This window comes from Silene latifolia, chromosome 10 (genome assembly GCF_048544455.1).
Source record: "Silene latifolia isolate original U9 population chromosome 10, ASM4854445v1, whole genome shotgun sequence".
Classification (NCBI taxonomy): domain Eukaryota; kingdom Viridiplantae; phylum Streptophyta; class Magnoliopsida; order Caryophyllales; family Caryophyllaceae; genus Silene; species Silene latifolia.
Window position 1 is genome coordinate 162,821,218 of NC_133535.1, and position 18,619 is coordinate 162,839,836.

At 36.5% G+C, this 18,619-nt stretch overlaps 2 protein-coding genes across 2 annotated transcripts; one reads left to right on the top strand and one right to left on the bottom strand.

Moving 5' to 3' along the window:
* Positions 1-1,691: 1,691 nt before the first annotated feature.
* Positions 1,692-2,210, bottom strand: LOC141608848 (uncharacterized). The gene has a single exon (XM_074428196.1). It carries the CDS (start codon positions 2,208-2,210, stop codon positions 1,692-1,694), a length of 519 nt encoding a protein of 172 aa, XP_074284297.1.
* A 12,537-nt stretch (positions 2,211-14,747) lies between these two features.
* LOC141606805 (small ribosomal subunit protein eS10z-like) lies at positions 14,748-17,525 on the top strand. Its single transcript, XM_074426126.1, has 5 exons — positions 14,748-14,896; positions 14,998-15,046; positions 16,098-16,374; positions 16,506-16,638; positions 17,216-17,525. Exons 1-5 carry the CDS (start codon positions 14,894-14,896, stop codon positions 17,318-17,320), a joined length of 567 nt encoding a protein of 188 aa, XP_074282227.1. The 5' UTR covers positions 14,748-14,893; the 3' UTR covers positions 17,321-17,525.
* Positions 17,526-18,619: the final 1,094 nt, after the last annotated feature.

The following is an 18,619-nucleotide window of genomic DNA, read 5'->3' on the forward strand; positions in this document are numbered from 1 at the left end:
TCTGTTTTTTAGACCGCCCGATAACAGTTGGTAAGCCCAAATAGCGCTCCTGCACCTCTACCTTTCGAACCCCCAACAGCCCCACAATTCTCGCCTGTCTCTCCTCCGACACTCCACGACTAAAAAACACAGTTGTCTTATCCAAGCTAACCAGCTGACCCGAGGCAAATTCATAAGCACGTAAAATATCATTCACCTTCACAGCCTCCTCCTCACACGCCTTCAGGAAGAAAATACTATCATCCGCAAAAAGTAAATGAGAAATTACCGGTGCTTGTGGCGCAATGCGAATACCATGAAGCGAGGCATCCTCCACTGATTTCCTTAGAATATTTGATAGAACTTCGGCGCAAAGAATAAAAAGATATGGCGATAAAGGATCCCCTTGTCGAAGACCTCTACCCGGCTGAAAGAACTCCTTCACATTACCGTTTATCAAAACAGTTGACTCAACCGTAGTTACGCACATCATTACCCGATTAACCCAATGCCCATCAAATCCCATACCACGCAAAACACGGTCCAAAAAGTCTCATTCCACCCTATCGTACGCCTTCGCCATGTCAAGTTTTTATAGCCATATGCCCCTCCTTGCTCTTCGAATTTTTCATATGGTGAAACAATTCAAAAGCGATGAACACATTATCCGAAATCAATCTTCCGGGGTGAAAGCGCTTTGGTTAACAGAGACAATTTCAGCCAAGAAAAGCTTCAGACGATTCGCGAGAGTCTTAGACACCAATTTATAAATTACATTGCATAGACTGATCGGTCTATAATCACAAACCTTATCTGGAGCTTTTTTCTTCGGTATTAAAACGATATGCGTATGATTAACCTCATCCGGCATAGGAGCACCATCCAAAATTCCCAACACCGTACTAGTAACCAGTGGACCAATGATGTGCCAATATGTCTGGTAAAATAAACAATTCATCCCATCCGGACCTGGAGCTTTCAACGGGTGCATTTGATTAAGAGCTTCAAGAACCTCCTCCTCACGATAAGGCTGCCTCAAAACTCGGTTCATCTCGTCATTAACCCGGCCCTCCATCCCATCCAACACGTCTCCAAAATCACGCCTAGGAGCCGCTGTAAAGAGCTCCTTAAAGTAGTCCGTAGCAACCCTCGCAACCGCCTCATCCCCATATCGAACCATCCCATTCTCGTCAATAAGTTTATTAATATGGTTCTTTTCTCTTCTCTGTCTCGCCTGCTTGTGAAAATAACTCGTATTACGGTCACCTTCCTTAAGCCAAAGAGCCCTCGATCTTTGCCTCCAGAACTGTTCCTCTTGCCTACACAAATCAGCCACCTCACCCACAAGCTTCCTTCTCCTCCGCACCTCCTCCACCGTACGCCCCCCCCCCCCCCCCCCCCGCATTAAGTCTCTCAATTTGCTTGCGTTTGGTGGCAATCAATTTAACTATCTTTCCTATATTAACCCCCTTCCACGCCTGAAGCTCCTCCGCACTCTCCCTCAACGCCGTCATCATATCCCACCCACCTCTCTCGAAACCTCTCCTAACCGCCTCCTCACTCCCAGCTTCACCCACCCTAACCTGCTCAAAACGAAACCGTCTCCTCCCCTGCCCTCCCTCCTCCTGCCTATCCATAATCAGCTTAATGGGTGAATGGTCAGACCACTCCCGACTGAGGTGTATAAGTCTCGCGTAGGGAAATTTGTCAAATCATTCACTATTAGCCATAGCACGATCAATCCTACACTGTCTGTTATCCGCTCCAGCTTGCCCATTATCCCAGGTGAAACTATACCCTTCATAACGAACATCTACAAGCCCACAATCATCCACCGCTTCCCTAAAATTATCCATCTGCCATTGTGCCCGTTGCCCTCCCTTCATCTCATTAGCATACAAAATTTCATTATAGTCACCAATGCATATCCAAGGTAAAGAAGATTGTCTACCCAGGATACACAACAGCTGCCAAGAAAGATGACGGTCTGCAACCGCAGGCCACCCATAAAACCCAGTCACTCTCCAATCCCCTCCCTCCTCACGGATCACAAAGTCCATATAGTGTACTGAAGCCGAAACAAAATCACACCGGATCCCCTTCTTCCACCAAAAAGCGAGCACACCGGACCTGCCAACGCTATCCACCTCCATACCCTCGTACCCATCAAACTTAGCCCAGACAGTCCGCATTTCACGACCACTGAGTTTCGTCTCGCAAAGAAACACCATGGTCGGGGCCTCCCATCGTATCAAGTGACGGAGCGCACCTACTGCATCGGGGTGGCCCAAGCCCCGGCAGTTAATACTTATAAGACTCATTGGGCCCGGCGGGGTTGAGATCTCTCAACCACCGCCTCAGGTTCAATGACGCCCCCGTCTTGCATAGCATGAAACCTCTTATTACCCCCTACTAGCTCCTCCTCCCCACAAGCCCGTTTTTCCCCCACGCCAGACATCTCCAACACCCCACCTTCCCCGCCACCCACTCTTTCAGTCCTGACCCATTTCCTCCCCTTTCCACTGCCCACACCTATCACCGCGTGTCCACTCTTCCCCTGTCCACCCTTCCTCACTTCACTAATCCCCTTCCCAGCTGCCCCCAATCCTTCATTCATATCCAGAGAGCTTCCTTTCCCCAAGTACGTCTCCACCTCCCTGTCAGCCTGAAACGGCCCCTCAACATTAGTAAACTCTTTCCTACCTGCTAAATTATCAACACCCCTCACAGCATCTCTGTAACACCCCGTATTTTATTAAGTTAGATAAAATTCTTTTAATTGCTATTTTGAATTTAATTACATCATTTAACGATTTATATATATATGCTTAGCTAATTAATTAATTTCATCATAATTCGATACGTTAATTTTAATAATCATTAATAAGTTTATTTAAAGTTAGTTCGAGTTTATTGAAGTTAGTTCGAGTTTATTTATTTAATAATTTCCGTTTCTTTACGAGTCCTTATGAAAGTTGTTTTAAGTGAACCCGAGATGGATTTTGGGAACAAAACCGTCCAATTAGCTATTTTGAGCTTATTTCACTAAATTAGCAATTTTTTTATTAATATCCGTTAGTTTCGTAAAAATCGCTAATAATTCCGTTTCAAGCCGATTTCTTATTATTTACGTTAACTAGCTGAGTTTATTTTATTTTCACTCATTAAATTTATTTATTATTAATTCCGTTTTATTACTGAAACTTTTACTTAAATCGGTTAAATTTAACTCGAAACGGTTTTAATAACTATCGAAGTTTCTTAACGACGAAGAAACGTACGTATAATAAATAGCAGTGGCATTTCTTTCGCCTCATTTTCATTTCCTACGTCTCTTTCTTCTTCTCCCTTCCTTTTTCTTCTTTTTCACGTTTCATTTTTTTCTTTCGTAAAATCGATTTTCGGTCGTCCGTTTCTCATCCGTTTTCAACTATTTTTGTTCCATAGCGCTCCTCTCGTCGTTCTCGTCAATCCGTTGTAAGTAAAATTCATTTTCGTCATGTATTTTTACAAACCCATTTATATTTTCAACTTTATTTATTATAAGACGGTTGTAGGTACTAAAATAGACGGTCTTGTAGAAGATTTGTTAGTCATAAATGATTAGTTCAATCGGAAAAAGGTAACAATTATGGATTACTCGATATTACTTGTAAAATATGTTTATTTCGAATCTTTGGTTAGTCTGTTTTATAATTAAGACGGTGTATAATTATATATAGGGATCCTTATGGATGTTAATTAGTCAGTTGTATAGTTGAGACGGTGTATACTGATATGTGGAGATGATTGAGACGGTGTATACTGACCTCTAGGGATCATTTAGGATGCTAGCTAGTAAGTGGTATATTTAAGACGGTGTATGCTGACATGTATGGATTGTTTTGGGTGATAATTGGTGTGTTTTATAGTTGAGACGGTGTATACCGACATGTAGGGATTGTTTTGGACTAATTTGGACTCGTGTTGGGCGATTTTTGTAGTCTTTAGGGACTGTTTTTGAGTTGCTTTATACTTGTGGATTTCCGCTCTAAAACCGTTTTAAATGCTGACTTAGTTGGCTCAGCTAGGACTGTTTTTAGGCGCGAGAATGGAGTCTTAAGGGGACGATTGGTACTCTTTGGGCAGGACGAGAGCCGTCATCGTGGGTTTTCACTTTGCATTTGAGGACTGGAGTTGGGGTCGAACTTAGGCATCTTTTGGGTTCTGTTTTGGACTGATTTTTGGGTCAGGTTATGAAGTAGGGTGAAGGGTGGCTATGGGTAGTCGGGTGGTGGTCGTGTCGGACTCTTTGTGGCTTGCTTTTAGGCGAGTCTGATGGCCTGGCTGTAGCCTAGCTGTGGCTTGTCCTAGCTAAGTCACGAGTTTGAGGCCATGTGTAATTGGTGGTTAGGCCGAGTTTGAGGTTGTCATAATAACTTTTGAGCCGTGCCCATAAATTGTTTTGACGCTAGTTTGGTTTATTTAAAATATAATTAAATTAATTTCCATCTCATATTTTATATAAAGATAATTCGTTAATATCGTCCTTTCACATAATTATTTTAGGTGGCTCATATGTGGTTGAAGATGAAGAGTAATTTTGGGTTTTAGAAGCTTTCTCAAGTTATTACTTGTCTCTTTGCTAGCGTAAGGTAACTATTCCGAGTTACTCGACGAATTAATGTCACATTAGTAGCTGATGTTGTGTCTGTTGTTTGTTAAGTATTTAGGTGATTGATAATGTGTTACTTTCGTTTTTCACATGATAGAAATTGGAAATAGCATGAGAATAATATTGCGATAAAATTTGTGATTTGGGCCAAAGTAGGCCAAGACTCGAAAGTGGGCAGATTGACCGAACGAGTTTGGTCAAACTAGGTTTAAACCGATCAACCTCGATTTGACCGATGACCCGTCGCGGGACTCGGGTCGAGGGTTTGTCTTTGAGGTGAGATTGGTTGTTATTGGAGGTTTTATGTTATGCCTTGATATTTGTAATTATCATTTCACATGTTGGTTGTTGGATGAATTGGCTGCCTTATACTTGATCTTGTTGCCTCTTTGCCATTTTAGCTTGTTCTCATGAATTATGAAATTAACGGTTAGTTGGAATTTGGATTATTATTGATAATGGAGATATTGTTGGATTGTCAGTTGAATTGGGTATCCTACTTGTCTTGTGTGGTGTGGGCTAAAGTATTCAAGTTTGGGACTAGTGGGACTAGGTCCTAGGTGAGTATTTCGGCCTTCATCATAGATAGGTCATTATAGTCTTTGACGAGTGTATGTTCACCGCTTAATAGCCTTTGTGTTCCTGACTTGGTGGGTTTATATCCAAGTTGGGGCATGACCTCGTTACTTATTTTGAGAGTAAGTGGTCGGCTTAAGTACTAGCCAACCCTTTGGTGGACTCCTTAGGGTACTCACATGGTTTTATACAATTGTGGGTCTTGGGTGCGGTGGTGTGTATCCGCATGTCTAGGTCTGCGCAGATTTTAGGCTAGGGTTGTGTTGTGTCTTGGCCATGTTTTGATAGAACCTCTGAGCCAAGATACCGGTTCGATTACCTTCCCTACCTCGTGGTATAGACTCGAGTTCTGAGTGACTATTGACCGTACTAAGAACTTATGCCTGCCTTTGATATATTGCCCTTTCTTGTTTGATGATTCTATGAATCATAGAAGGTGAGATGCAAGCCGGCTATGGTTGATAGAGTTTGGATTCCTGGATGTTATGTGATTCACATGATAGTGTAGTATGAGTCGGTCTAGTATTCACATGCTAGGACTATGTGTTGTTATATTGTTGTTCACATGATAAGCACGATTGTCTAGCATCTATATGCTAAGGCTATGTGTTATTCATATTCATATTCTTATGTTTACATGTTATATTAATTATGACATTTCGTGGCTGGGAGAACTCGGAGTTACTCCCCACTGACTCTGGCTTTCGTATTTGTATAAAATGCGATTGACAGGTAGGTGATGCATATATGGGGTACATGGACGAGCTAGCGAGAAAAGTAACCTTGGGACCTAGATTGACTTTATTATATTGTGACCCTTAAATATTTTTATGTCACATACTTTTTAGGGACATATGTCTCCCTTTCTCATATTTGGTTTGTATAACTTTGTTTCGCGACTTTAGCGATGTTTCATTCATGAGATTTATTTTGGACCTTGCATGTTTGACACCTTCCCATTTGGATATCTTTATAACAGGTTCAGGTTTTAAAAATTACAGGTTTTTACTATAATGAACCTATTACAAACATATCCATGCAGTTTTATTCTAGAATTACGTGTTTATTTTTCCGCAATAAATGAGGGTGTCACAATCTCCCCCTTCTCCACCATCATCATTTCCTCCCCCTCCTTCCTCTCTATCCCCCCTTGTACCTGCAGCGACTCCCCATCCCCCTTCTTTTTCACTCGCATCCCAACAGCGATGCTTTGTAGTTTCTCAATAATTCTAGCAACCGCGTCTTCCTCACTACGTCTTTTCTCAAGCTCAAACTCGCTGTTCAAAGACCTAGCAGCCTTACCACACCCCTCCTTAACTGTTTTCGTGATTTTCCATGGAGAGGCTCTCAGCCACTCCTCATACTGAAGTTCATGCTCCTCAAAAGGACCCTCCTCACAGTCTTTTTCCCCATGCCTTAGCCTTGCGCACCCATAGCAAAAAGTGGGCAAGCGCTCATACTTCACCTCGAAAGGCACCTCACGACCACTACTCATCTTTATAGTGATTAGCTTCTTCAATAGTAGCCTAACATCATGAATAATACGGACACGAATAGCTCTATCCATTTCCGGGTTCGGCCCTAGCTCCATACTAACATACTTTCCCAACATCGCTCCAATTTTCCTCACATTCGTCTCATTTTTCCTACCCGAAATGGGAAGATCATATACACAAGCCCATAACGGTAAATGATATAGCGGAAGATCAGTCATCTTACCCGTCATACTCGGCTCGTTGAAACACCACACGAACTTATCGAAATGCCATGGTTGATTTTCGAGAACACGCTCCTTATCACGCATCACCCCAAATCGGAAGACAAAGGTCTTTTCTTTAGCGTCAATCACATTTCCTATGATGGGTTTCGAAGGATTCCAAAGCTTGATCATTGTCTCAATTGCCGCCTTAACATTTATAGATTTCTGAGCCCAGATTCTTCCCACTAGCATCAATCGCCCATATTCGTCTTCTTCTGTTGTCCCTTCATCCCATAGAAACGATTCCTCATCTCCACTATCATCTCCTCCCATTAACCCTTTTCCCTTGTTCGAAGATGTGGCCATCAGATCACGCTAAACCCTAGCCCTGCACAAAAACGCAAAAACAAACAAAGCAAACAAAAACAAAGAAAGAAACCCCTAGCAAATCTCACGTGGAAGCGTGAGAAGAGCCTCGAGTCGGAGGAGAAAGCCAAGACCTACACCTAGACCTAGACAGGAACCATAGGAGAAAACCCTAGAAAGTACTAGTCGGAGGCGTTGTATTATTATTTTGATTACCTGATAAAATTACGTAGTTGAAACTAATAAGTTTTGAATAGCAATGAAAGGTGCGGTAAAAAACAATTAATAATATGGAGTATGTCCTTTACAACCAATAATCAATATGTCGTATTGATTTACTCGAGCTCAACCGTTTGCAATATCGTTGTTCAGATGGATTCATGTTTGTCCATTGTGCAACATACCTGCAAAATAAAATTGATACAAAATTAGAAAGCTGAAAAATATAACAGAAAGAAGAAAAAAACGATCAGCAGAACGTTAGGAATGTGAATGCATGATTTGCTAATTTGGGAGACAATAAATCATATATATATATATATACATATATATATATATATATATATATATATATATATATATATATATATATATATATACATGCACACATGATAATCATGTTGCCTTAATCTTCCTACACCGTATAAAATTCTAATATGTGCAAAACTCAACCATATATTAATAACAAACCTCAAACCATAGGATTTTTATAAACTAATTAACTAGATTTTGTGCCCGTGCGTTGCACGGGTTTCAAATTTGTTTCTCCTTTAATTGTTGTGGAACTTTTTTTACCATTTTAAACGGTGTTCACAATTATAAATATGACTCCTTAGTCTTGCGCATATAGCCAATTTAAGTTAATGTTGAATTCTATCTCACTAAAATATGACATCTTATCAAATTCTCTATCTTTTAAGATTTATTTTTAACTTTTAAAATAATTTTAAGATTTAGTTTTAATAATATTAATTTATTAATTTAATTTAAAATTATTTAGGTGTTTTAGAATAGTTGGAGACTCTAGAATTGCCTGATTAATAGGTGTTTTAGAATAGGTGTTTTAGAATATCCGGGCGATGTCCGGGCTAATTTGTAATATCTTATGATTAATTTTACTAAACTGATCTAAAACTAAACTGGACATATATGAGCTTATAGAAAAGTGGGGTTTTTTTTTTTTTTTTTGATGACGAGGGGGTTGAATCCCCCCCGGGCCCATGCATTCCCGCACCACCACATGGACCATGTAAGCCACCCCTTTCGGGAGGCTGCAGTGGCCAAGTGATCATCGCCCCAGCTGGTAGTCGAACCCGGAACCTCTCAACTCCTGCATTTCTGCAAGCTTCAAAGTTTGACCCGGCTACCACTGGACTAACACCACTTGGTTTAGAAACGTGGGTATTAATTGAGCTTAACTATTCATAACTGAACATATAAAATCTGAACTAAACTTATAAGAGCTTAGATATAATTCCTTCTCGCCTCACCGTTTATACTAAACTTAATTACATTATGCTTGTAATTGGGCCACTTTTAAAAGTGACCGAGGACCCGAGTTTTAGCCTCTACGAAGCCTTTTTTCACTCTTATTTTCATAATTGTGAACCCCGTTATTCTCGAATCCAACTTTGCTATGGCATGCTGCTATCTTTTTCATTTGTAAGGTTTTCAATACTTCGTCTCCTTAATAAACCTATTTGGCATGTACTTGTGCGTAAATGGCGAAAGAACAAATGGTCAACCATAAATAGAAATACAAACTCTGTACCTTGTTACAGTTGGTCTTACTTGTGACGGATAGTGCCCGTCTTTAATGAAATTTTGTGTTTTAACATAATTTATAAATTACAATTATTAGTTTAGAATAAAGTCATTCGAAATAGTGCATCATGAAAGTCTTAAAATATAACTTCTCTCTTGTTGTTGTACATTGGTGCACCAAGACGAAAAGAGTGTGTAACATTTCATAGAGCAAGATTTTAGAATGTGTATAATTTATATTGGTCTACATGGAGTATTGGAGTTATATTCTACCATGGCTCTTTTATTTTTAGCAATTGCCCACCTTACATGATCTTAGGCTTAAATATACAAACTTCCGTATTATTTACTTTAATCTCATGAAGACTCAAGTTAATTATAAGCAGAAGAAAGTCTAAAACTCGAGTATATGAAATTTAGTCTAAAACTTGAGTATATGTAATTTGATTTTTATGTAGCGCGAAGATTTTTTTAGTGAGATTTTAAAAATATCTTCTAAAATTCATATAATATCATCTAAAATCATATCCGTCGCATGTGTCCGCTTCTTATTTTGATTCTACAAATACAAAACTCTATCATTGCGCTGATCACATAGATGAATGTATAGTAGATAATAAAATTCTAGAGTTGTGTTAGTGGAGATTTGTGTGAATTTAATATTGCTTTATAGTATTAACACAAAATCTGAATTAGCCACTTCGTAATTTGCTCTCTATATTCCACTTATCCTGCTGCATTAACAATCAAGAATGAATCACTCCAACTATTGATTAAAAGTTCCCTTTTAATTTCCATTTATGTTTTAGCGGCGAGCCGGCAACATCAATTTGGTTTTATTAAAGAGAAAATAAATTAGTTTTAGAATCCTACTACACGTATATCTAAACTTGATCATTACAAAGTATTCATGAAGAATTCGAGAAAGTGTTACTAAAATATCCACCCAAAAGCAGAAAAAAGTTCTTCTTGTATTAAGATTGTAATAATCTGTTTTTTTTTTCGACTTCTCGTATATCTCAAATAATTCTCACGATCATGGCCAAACCCGTAATTTAACATAATTCCTTTTTTTACTGTGCATTATCATATCGAGCATTACTCCTAATCTCTATCTTATTTAAATTTTATCATTAATATTTTTTTTGGAGGATATTTTACATATTAATACAATAAAAACGAGTGCTATGAAGACATACTTGGAGAGAACATAAAACGTAACATTAGAATTTTAATGGTGTCAATCCCTACTTGCCCAATCACCTTCAGTATAAGGAAGAGCATGTTTATAGGCATTAATCTCTAGTAGGAAAAAATATGCTCGTTTGATATTAAATCTCTACGCGGAATCAGACGTCGTAACATGATCTTAGTTGTTCTGTCTCAAATCAATAGAATGATAAAAGAGATTTAAAAATCTAAGTACATTTCTTCTCAATTATGAGAGCTTTCTGTTCATCTACTTCAAAACTTCTAGAAAAAAAAAAAGCAAGTTATGTAAATACATATTATCATGAAGATCCAATAGAAAGAATGTGCAAAAAAAAAAATCATCAATAACCTATTTGGAGATCTCTATTTGCAGCTACTCTATCTCGGTATAAATTCGGTAATAGCACAATTAGTCAATCCTGAAAAACAACAATAGTTTTAGTGTAAGACGGTCTCACCCGGTTAGACGATCTCTTTGCTGAAAACTCATTTATTAGTATTAAATGAATCATTTTTTTTTATAAAAATAGACCGTCTTATCGTGTAATAAGCTATAATTTTTGAGAAACAACTATTTGGACAAAAGAAAAAGGTCTGATAATCATAAATAGGGGAACAAACCTTAATAGCTGAGTATATTAACATGGGCATCAATTCAACTTTTCCTGCAATCAGACGTACAAAATTCACTAAATTAATAACATTAAAGAAGTAGAATATGTATATTAGATTGCTAAATAAATTATGCATGTCAAGCAATTAAATAACGGAATAAACAATCATTACTCCCTATAAAACAAAAAATATGGAAGATCTAAAATATGCAAATCAAGAGAATAAGAAGTTGGCTGCTTTATATAAGAAGGGTTACATATAGATGTGGGATCTAACTTAAATTCTATCTAATTAATTTAATAATTTATCTATCTATATAGCTCAAAAGTATTTTGATAAAGTTCTCTATCTTTTAAGATTTATTTTTAATAATTTATCTATCTATATAGCTCGAAAGTATTTTGATAAAGTTCTCTATCTTTTAAGATTTATTTTTAACTTTTAAAATAATTTTAAGATTTAATTTTAATAATATTAATTTATTAATTTAATTTAAAATTATTTAGGTGTTTTAGAATAGTTGGAGACTCTAGAATTGCCTGAAAAAAGCCTCTTTTATATATATACTAGATTTAATGCCCGTGCGATGCACGGGCCTATTTATAGTGTAAAGCCGGGTATAACCTTAAGGTGTGACACTAAAATTCATGTAAAAAAACTCTCTCTTATATTAATTGATTGAAAATTGCTACGCTATTTTTCAATACAAAAAATCTCATATTCTAACAGATCTAAAATTCCAAAGGCGATCTTTCCCTAAGTAATTGAGATGTCATTATAACGTACCCTTCTATGACGGATCCAAAAAGTCTCAAAAATTTATTGGGAAGCCGTCTCTATAAGACTTACTCTTTATTTATTCAATAGGTCTTGGTATAGACGGGTGAGGCGAAAAGACGGGTAAAGACCTCTAATAAAATGAGTAGGAGGAGACAAGGTGGGGCACTCCCATGTGCTTCCCACTTTATGGCAAATGGGTATTTTGTGAGGGGAAATAGTATTCGTCTATACATATAGACGGATAGTGTCCGTCTATAATGAGAATTTGTGTTATTTATTATCCTAAAAAGATAGTGATGGATAATAGCAGAAAATAGGCAGAGTAGACCATAGAGTACAAAGATGATCCACTCATTTGCAAATCTTTATTGGAGTATGTTCGCAACAGGTATGAAAATAACGATTGTGGAATACCATTGTATGTAGTTATTCAATTGGTCTCCCTTGTGACGGGTTACCATTTGTGGCGGATATTTTGTGAGATAAAATGGTAACAAAATGGGTTAGTGGAGAAAGGGGACCACATGAATAGTGTTGCAGAGAGAGAAAAAGTGGGTACATTGTGAGGTAAAGTGGTATCCGTCACAAGCTTGTGACGGATATGTCATGTCTTCAATGAGAATTTGTGGTAGTTATTGGCCTTTTGTCTACTAAATCAAATTATGGTACGTAGGGGAAATAGTTAGTTTCTCCTTCTCTGTTCATGATCTCAATTAGTAGGTCTTCTTTGCTGAATTGTTGCGAGCCTTGCATGCGACTTTTTACATTTATTTTAGTTATAATAAATTATGGACTCTATTTAATTGTTAGATCCGTTATTATAAGTAATAGTTATAGAAACAATCCCATCATCACCAAGTTACCAAACGCATACTAATGTAGTAATGTACAGATTAATAAATTGCTTTATGGAACTAAAATCCCATATTCACTCAAATTCAAGTTCATTGCCGGAGTGGAATCCATAAAAAATTGAGGTAATAGGTATTTTATTTTCTATACATACTAATCAATTCTTAATAACTCACAAACACTTTTACCAAAAAAAATAAAAAATCACAAACACTACATGAAGAGTAGTCATCTTATTAACCCTTACTATTAATCTGGAATCTTAATATTTTTCGACGGTCATTCAAAAACATTAAACTTTCTAATACTCCTATTATATTGTAGTATCTCATAATTTATAAAATTTTATTTATCAAAAATTGAATGGGAAAATAGTGGTATGAATCAAACTATCACGAAGATCTACCCGTCACCAGCCAACAACGACCATTAAGCTAAGTAAATCTACCCGTCACCAGCCAACAACCACACTAAGAACCCAAGAAATAAAATATAACGAAGATCAAATAAGTTACTATAAGGGTGTGTTTGGATTGAGGGATTTGAGAAGAAAGGGAGGGGAGGGAATTGGAAGGACGAGAAATCCATTGTTTGGTTAGCAAAATGAAGGTAGAGGGATTTTGAAGGGAGAGAAAATGGATCCCTCCATTTCCTCCCTGCGCAAATTATTTCCCACCAACATAAAAAGAGATTTGGAGGGAAAATCATCTCCTCCATTTTCCCTCCCCTCCCCTTCCCTTCCTTTCTCTTCCCTCCTTCCCCCTCCCCTTCCTTTCCCTCCTTTTTTTCTATCCAAACAAGGCCTAAGTCTATGGAATAACACGATTGTTGGGCTCACATGTTAATTGTTCTAGGCGGAAAAATTACATAATTAGTTTCACAAAATCTAAGTCAATAATTAATACACTAAAAAAAGATTTGTACTTGTCCAATTTGAAATAAAAGAGGACTATGGACGCTCGATAAATAAATCGTATATGGTAATAATGCATCAAATATGTATATGATCCTCGATAAGTTCTTCTTTAAGACGATTTACCTTGTACCTGCATTGTATATGCAAATAATACATGTTAGTGAAAATAACGATAATCCTTAGCCACTCTATTTGTATTTCACATTGGATATAAACTAACAAAGCACAAAAACATAGTTTTAAAAAAAAACACGTAAAAAGAAATACTCCAATGATGTAATAGTAATGCAAAGCTTAAATAGTGAGTGTTGTATGACAATTGGCCATCCCGTAATCTTCTTGAATAATATACTTAAATTAAACTTTGGATCGACGGTTATTATTTATCCCAAATTAATAAATCAAAGTAAAAAAAATACATAATTGAATTTATAATTACCTTTATACGAAATCGGAAATTTGCAAGAAAAAACTATTATTGTTGATGGCATTAACAATCATTCAGCAAGCTAGTAATTTGGTGTTCTTGCTGTTGTCCCTATAAATATTATGAAAACCAATGATTAGATGTGTATGTTAAAAGAATTGGACATAATTTACTACGGAGTACATAACTAAGCGTAAATAAGATAAAATAAAAATTGGCAATGCATGCACAATAATAACAATAAGCAAATAATAACATAAAAGTGGTCGACATAGATGTTAGGGGACTAAATACATAAATTTTGCGCATGAAACTTTCCTTTTATATACAAAATAAATCACCAATTCTTTGAGAGTTCTATTTCTAATTAACGTAGAATTTTATTAGCATTACACTTTCTTTACGGTTGGGTTATTATGGCTACGATGTGATAAAATATTATCTTCTCCAATATTAAATATTTTAGGTAGTTTCAAATAGTTGGATTCTCTATAATCGCTCGAAAAAAGCTTCCTTTATTAATATAGATAGATATTGATATATTGATTGATTGATTTATTCTAGGTAGTTGATAAATAATGGACTCTCTATAATCGCTCGAAAAAAGCTTCCTTTAATAATATAGATAGATATTGATGATTTGGTTACTAGTAATTTCTTATTTTTTGTACAATTAGATCAAATTATGGTTGATGCCCGAATTATGTATAAACTCTTACAAAAACAAAACGATGATGAATTAAAAAGGTTACTATAAATTAAAATTAAGCAAATGATCGGAATAGAGATAGTAGTCAACTACTCGATAACTTGATTAGTCAACAACGTGAAGTAATTTGTCGACGATTTTTAACACCACTCAATAACCCCACACCAAAAAAGAAGCCCAGCCCAAAATTAAAACCCCAATAATCAACTCATAACACGTTACACCATATAAACCTCCAACCAAATTAGGGTTTCTTTCACTTCTCTCCTTCTCTATATCTCTCAATTGCAGCAGCTTTTCCGCATTTGCGCCGCCATTTTCATCCCCATCTTCAAGCTGCAACAATGGTGATTTCTCTAATCCTCTCTCTTTACTTTCATTAATCAATCACATTTTTTGATTAATTATTGATTGTGTTTTTAATGTTTTTGTCTTTGTTTTTGAACAGATTATGACGGAGAAGAATCGCATGGAGATCTCTAAGTACCTCTTCCAAGGTTCGTTTAATCTTCTTAATCTTAATCTCTTAATTTTGTTGTTTCATTGTTTCATTGTTCGAGAATATTTGATTTTTGTGTGGATTATATGATTTCATTTTTAATTTGTATGATTTTTGTGAATTATTTGCTTTCATTTTTAATTTGCATGATTTTTGACAGTATTTGATTTTTTCTGTGTGAATTGTATGCTTTTCTTTTGGTAATTTTTGAATTTATTTAAGAGTAGAATTCTCGTAGTTTTGCTGCGACACATTGTTCTTGAATTTCCGAATTCTGCCTAATAAATTACGAAAGAATCACGTAATGTTGCTGCGATTTGAATTTGATTATAGTTGTTCTTTTACAATGATGAATGTTGTTTTGGATTAATAGTCTTTGCTCGATTAAAATGCTTGTGGTAGTAACATTTGATATGCTACATTATACCTCCTCCGTCCCACTCGTTTGTCTACCCTGAATTAAAATATCCTTCAAAAAGAGTAAAAAATAGACAAATGATTGGGATGGAGTGACTGTAGTAAATTTTAGGGTACATGTACTGCCACTCGCAAAATGCTCATGTACATTGAGTCGTGCAGCTGATTTTCCCGCTGGTATTATCACTCCCCTAATTTTCTCATGACATTATTTCCCAACGATTTACTATCACTATTGCAAAGCTGTTGGAAACTAATGTACTGTTGGAATTAGGGTTTATAATTTCTTGTTATAATAATGCTCTGCTTAAACTGAGGGGTCTATTGTTTATTGTTTTACCTACTCCGTAGTCAAACAAAATGCAACGTGTAATGATAGATCACTTTTAAGGTTTTGAACTTTTTGTCAATGTTCCGTACTTCCACAGTTTCTATAGCATTTGGAGGAAAGTCGAGTTTAAGTCAAAGTTACATGCCTCCGTAATTCCTGTATTACAGGCAATTTTGTGTATATATTTTTCTTAATTCACCCTTACTAAGAATACTGATAGTTGTGTTGATTAAGCAGCGACATTTTCCGATTTCCCTGTGATGTGCGACATAACAGTTTGTTTTTTATATTGGAATTACAGAGGGGGTATGCTATGCCAAGAAAGATTACAACCTTGCTAAACACCCGGACATCGATGTGCCAAACTTGCAAGTGATCAAGCTCATGCAAAGCTTCAAGTCTAAGGAGTATGTCCGTGAGACTTTTGCATGGATGCACTACTACTGGTACCTGACCAATGCTGGTATTGAGTTCCTAAGAACTTACCTCAACCTCCCAGCCGAGATTGTTCCTGCTACCCTTAAGAAGCAGATGAAGCCTGGAGGTCGACCCATGGGTCCTGGTGGGGATCGTCCACGGTATAAACACTGAACCTTTTGTCTTAAATACTTCTTTTTTAAGTTCCTTTCTACTTTGAAAAACTTGTACTTCCGCGCCTCATATTCATGGTTGAGTAATATGTGCATGCCTGTCTTATTATACTATACAGTGGTCCACCTCGTGAAGGTGATCGACCAAGATTTGGTGATCGTGGTGACTATCGTGCCGGACCTCGTGGTCCACCTGGGGAATTTGGTGGTGAGAAGGGTGGAGCTCCAGCTGACTACCAACCTTCATTTAGTGTAAGTTCTACTTCAGAATCTATGCATAGTTTACAGCCTGTCCTTAGTGCCAGGAAGTTGCTGTTCTCCGTTTTCACTTAATATTAGGCATAGTTGTTCGTCCTGTACAAGACTGTCTCACATGTTACACCGTCTCAAGTCCTTGTAAATTCCTCACTTGACAGTTGATAGTTAGGGCTTTATCTTTCATATTAGATGTTCTATATTTCTGATTGTTTTCAACATTTTCACATGTTAGACGATTTACTTAAATCCAAGGTTACTGAATTCGCTCGGTGCCCTACGAATTGCGAATTTTTAAAAGTGAATTCTATCATGTTGCTTTCTGAAAATACATATAACACGCATTCTATAAGAGCGAATCTCGAATTGGTAAGGACTTGTTCATAGTGAATTCGGTAACCATGCTTAAAACAACCTGTTAATATTTCCATACTTGGGTTATAAACTCACTTTCTACTCGTTTTTGGGAGAGTATATTTATTGGTAGTTACTACATATTTTTTAGCATGACTGGCTATCTTATGAGAAGTAAGTTTTTTGTTAGTTACTGTTTTAATTCACCTTCAATCTGCAGAGCCGAAGGGGAGGTTTTGGTCGTGGCGGTGGAGGTTATGGTGGTGCTGCTGGTGCTGGCGCTGGTGCCCCTGGTGCACCTGCTGCTTCAGGTTCATTTGCTTGAGGGTCTTACTGGGGCTTTCTGTGTCATATTGCCATGTAGCTTTGTTAGGCGATAAGGTCGAGTAGATTTTTGGTCAGGACATCTGTTTTATATCCTTGTTTTTAGATTTGCGGTTTAAACTGAATGAGCTACTCGTAATTTTGGATCATTTGCATTCTTTTTACTTCAGAGTTTATTACATTTGCCCGGTTGAACTGTTTAAAAACGGTATCTATGTTTTTAACACTTCAGGTAAGAAGTAAGAACTTTAGAGGAGATTTTGGTTTTTTCGTGTCCAATGGACCACTCGAATCTCTAATTCAAACATCGGTCTCTGCGGTTTTGTTCTATACGAAAATCAGTTTTTTCTTCAACGTCTCTTTATCGCTTGAGGATCTGAAGCTATGTTTCAAAGTGCCCCCTCACCGGTTAAGTCAAATAGAAAAATCTTGAAGTGTATATTTGAAAATGAAACTGCACATTTGCACTTTCAAATTGTTTTCCTCACATTACAACCACCTAATACTTTAAATACGTATTTAAAGAAATTGGATCGAATTTGTAATGATTTCATATTTGACTTTCCCGATTTATAAACGGGAAAAGCAAGAACAAACAGAAAACTATGTACTTGAAATTGTAATACGTGACAGAAAATGGAATGAGATTCGTACTTTGTAAAAATAAAAAACTTTGATTAGTAAATTTCAGTTCAATATTATGCAACAAGACACTTAATAAAAGTTGAATATAGCAAGAATCAATAAATAATCTGTTTTGATTTTGTTGGTCTCCTTTTCTACTATCCTAATAACCATTTCTTTATTCTTGGGTGCTCTTACGATGATGTAAACGGTTGTATGGGTTAGGATCCCTGGTCTTATGTTAAGGAATGAAGTGAGCTATCACCAATTCACCACACCAAATCCATTATTCTTATGTTAAGGAATGAAGTGACCTATCACCAATTCACCACACCAAATCCATTATTCTTTATGTGAAGACTGCAAGATCTCAAATTTGTCTTTCACTACCTAATGAAGACAATCTATATTGATTCCTGATTTATTGTTTCAATATTATTATAGTTTAGTAATACGGAGTATCGTTTATCAATATATATCTACCATTTTAGTAAATGATACGCGATATAAAATATTACCCAAAAAAAAAAAAACTCGATCATGTACAAACCCAAAACGATGTCCCAAAATCAAATTTTCATAACATAGAAACAAATAATTAGCAATAAAGATTAAATAATACGAAGAAGAAAAACTTGTGATTCATTACATCATACACAAGTTACCAATTCACAAA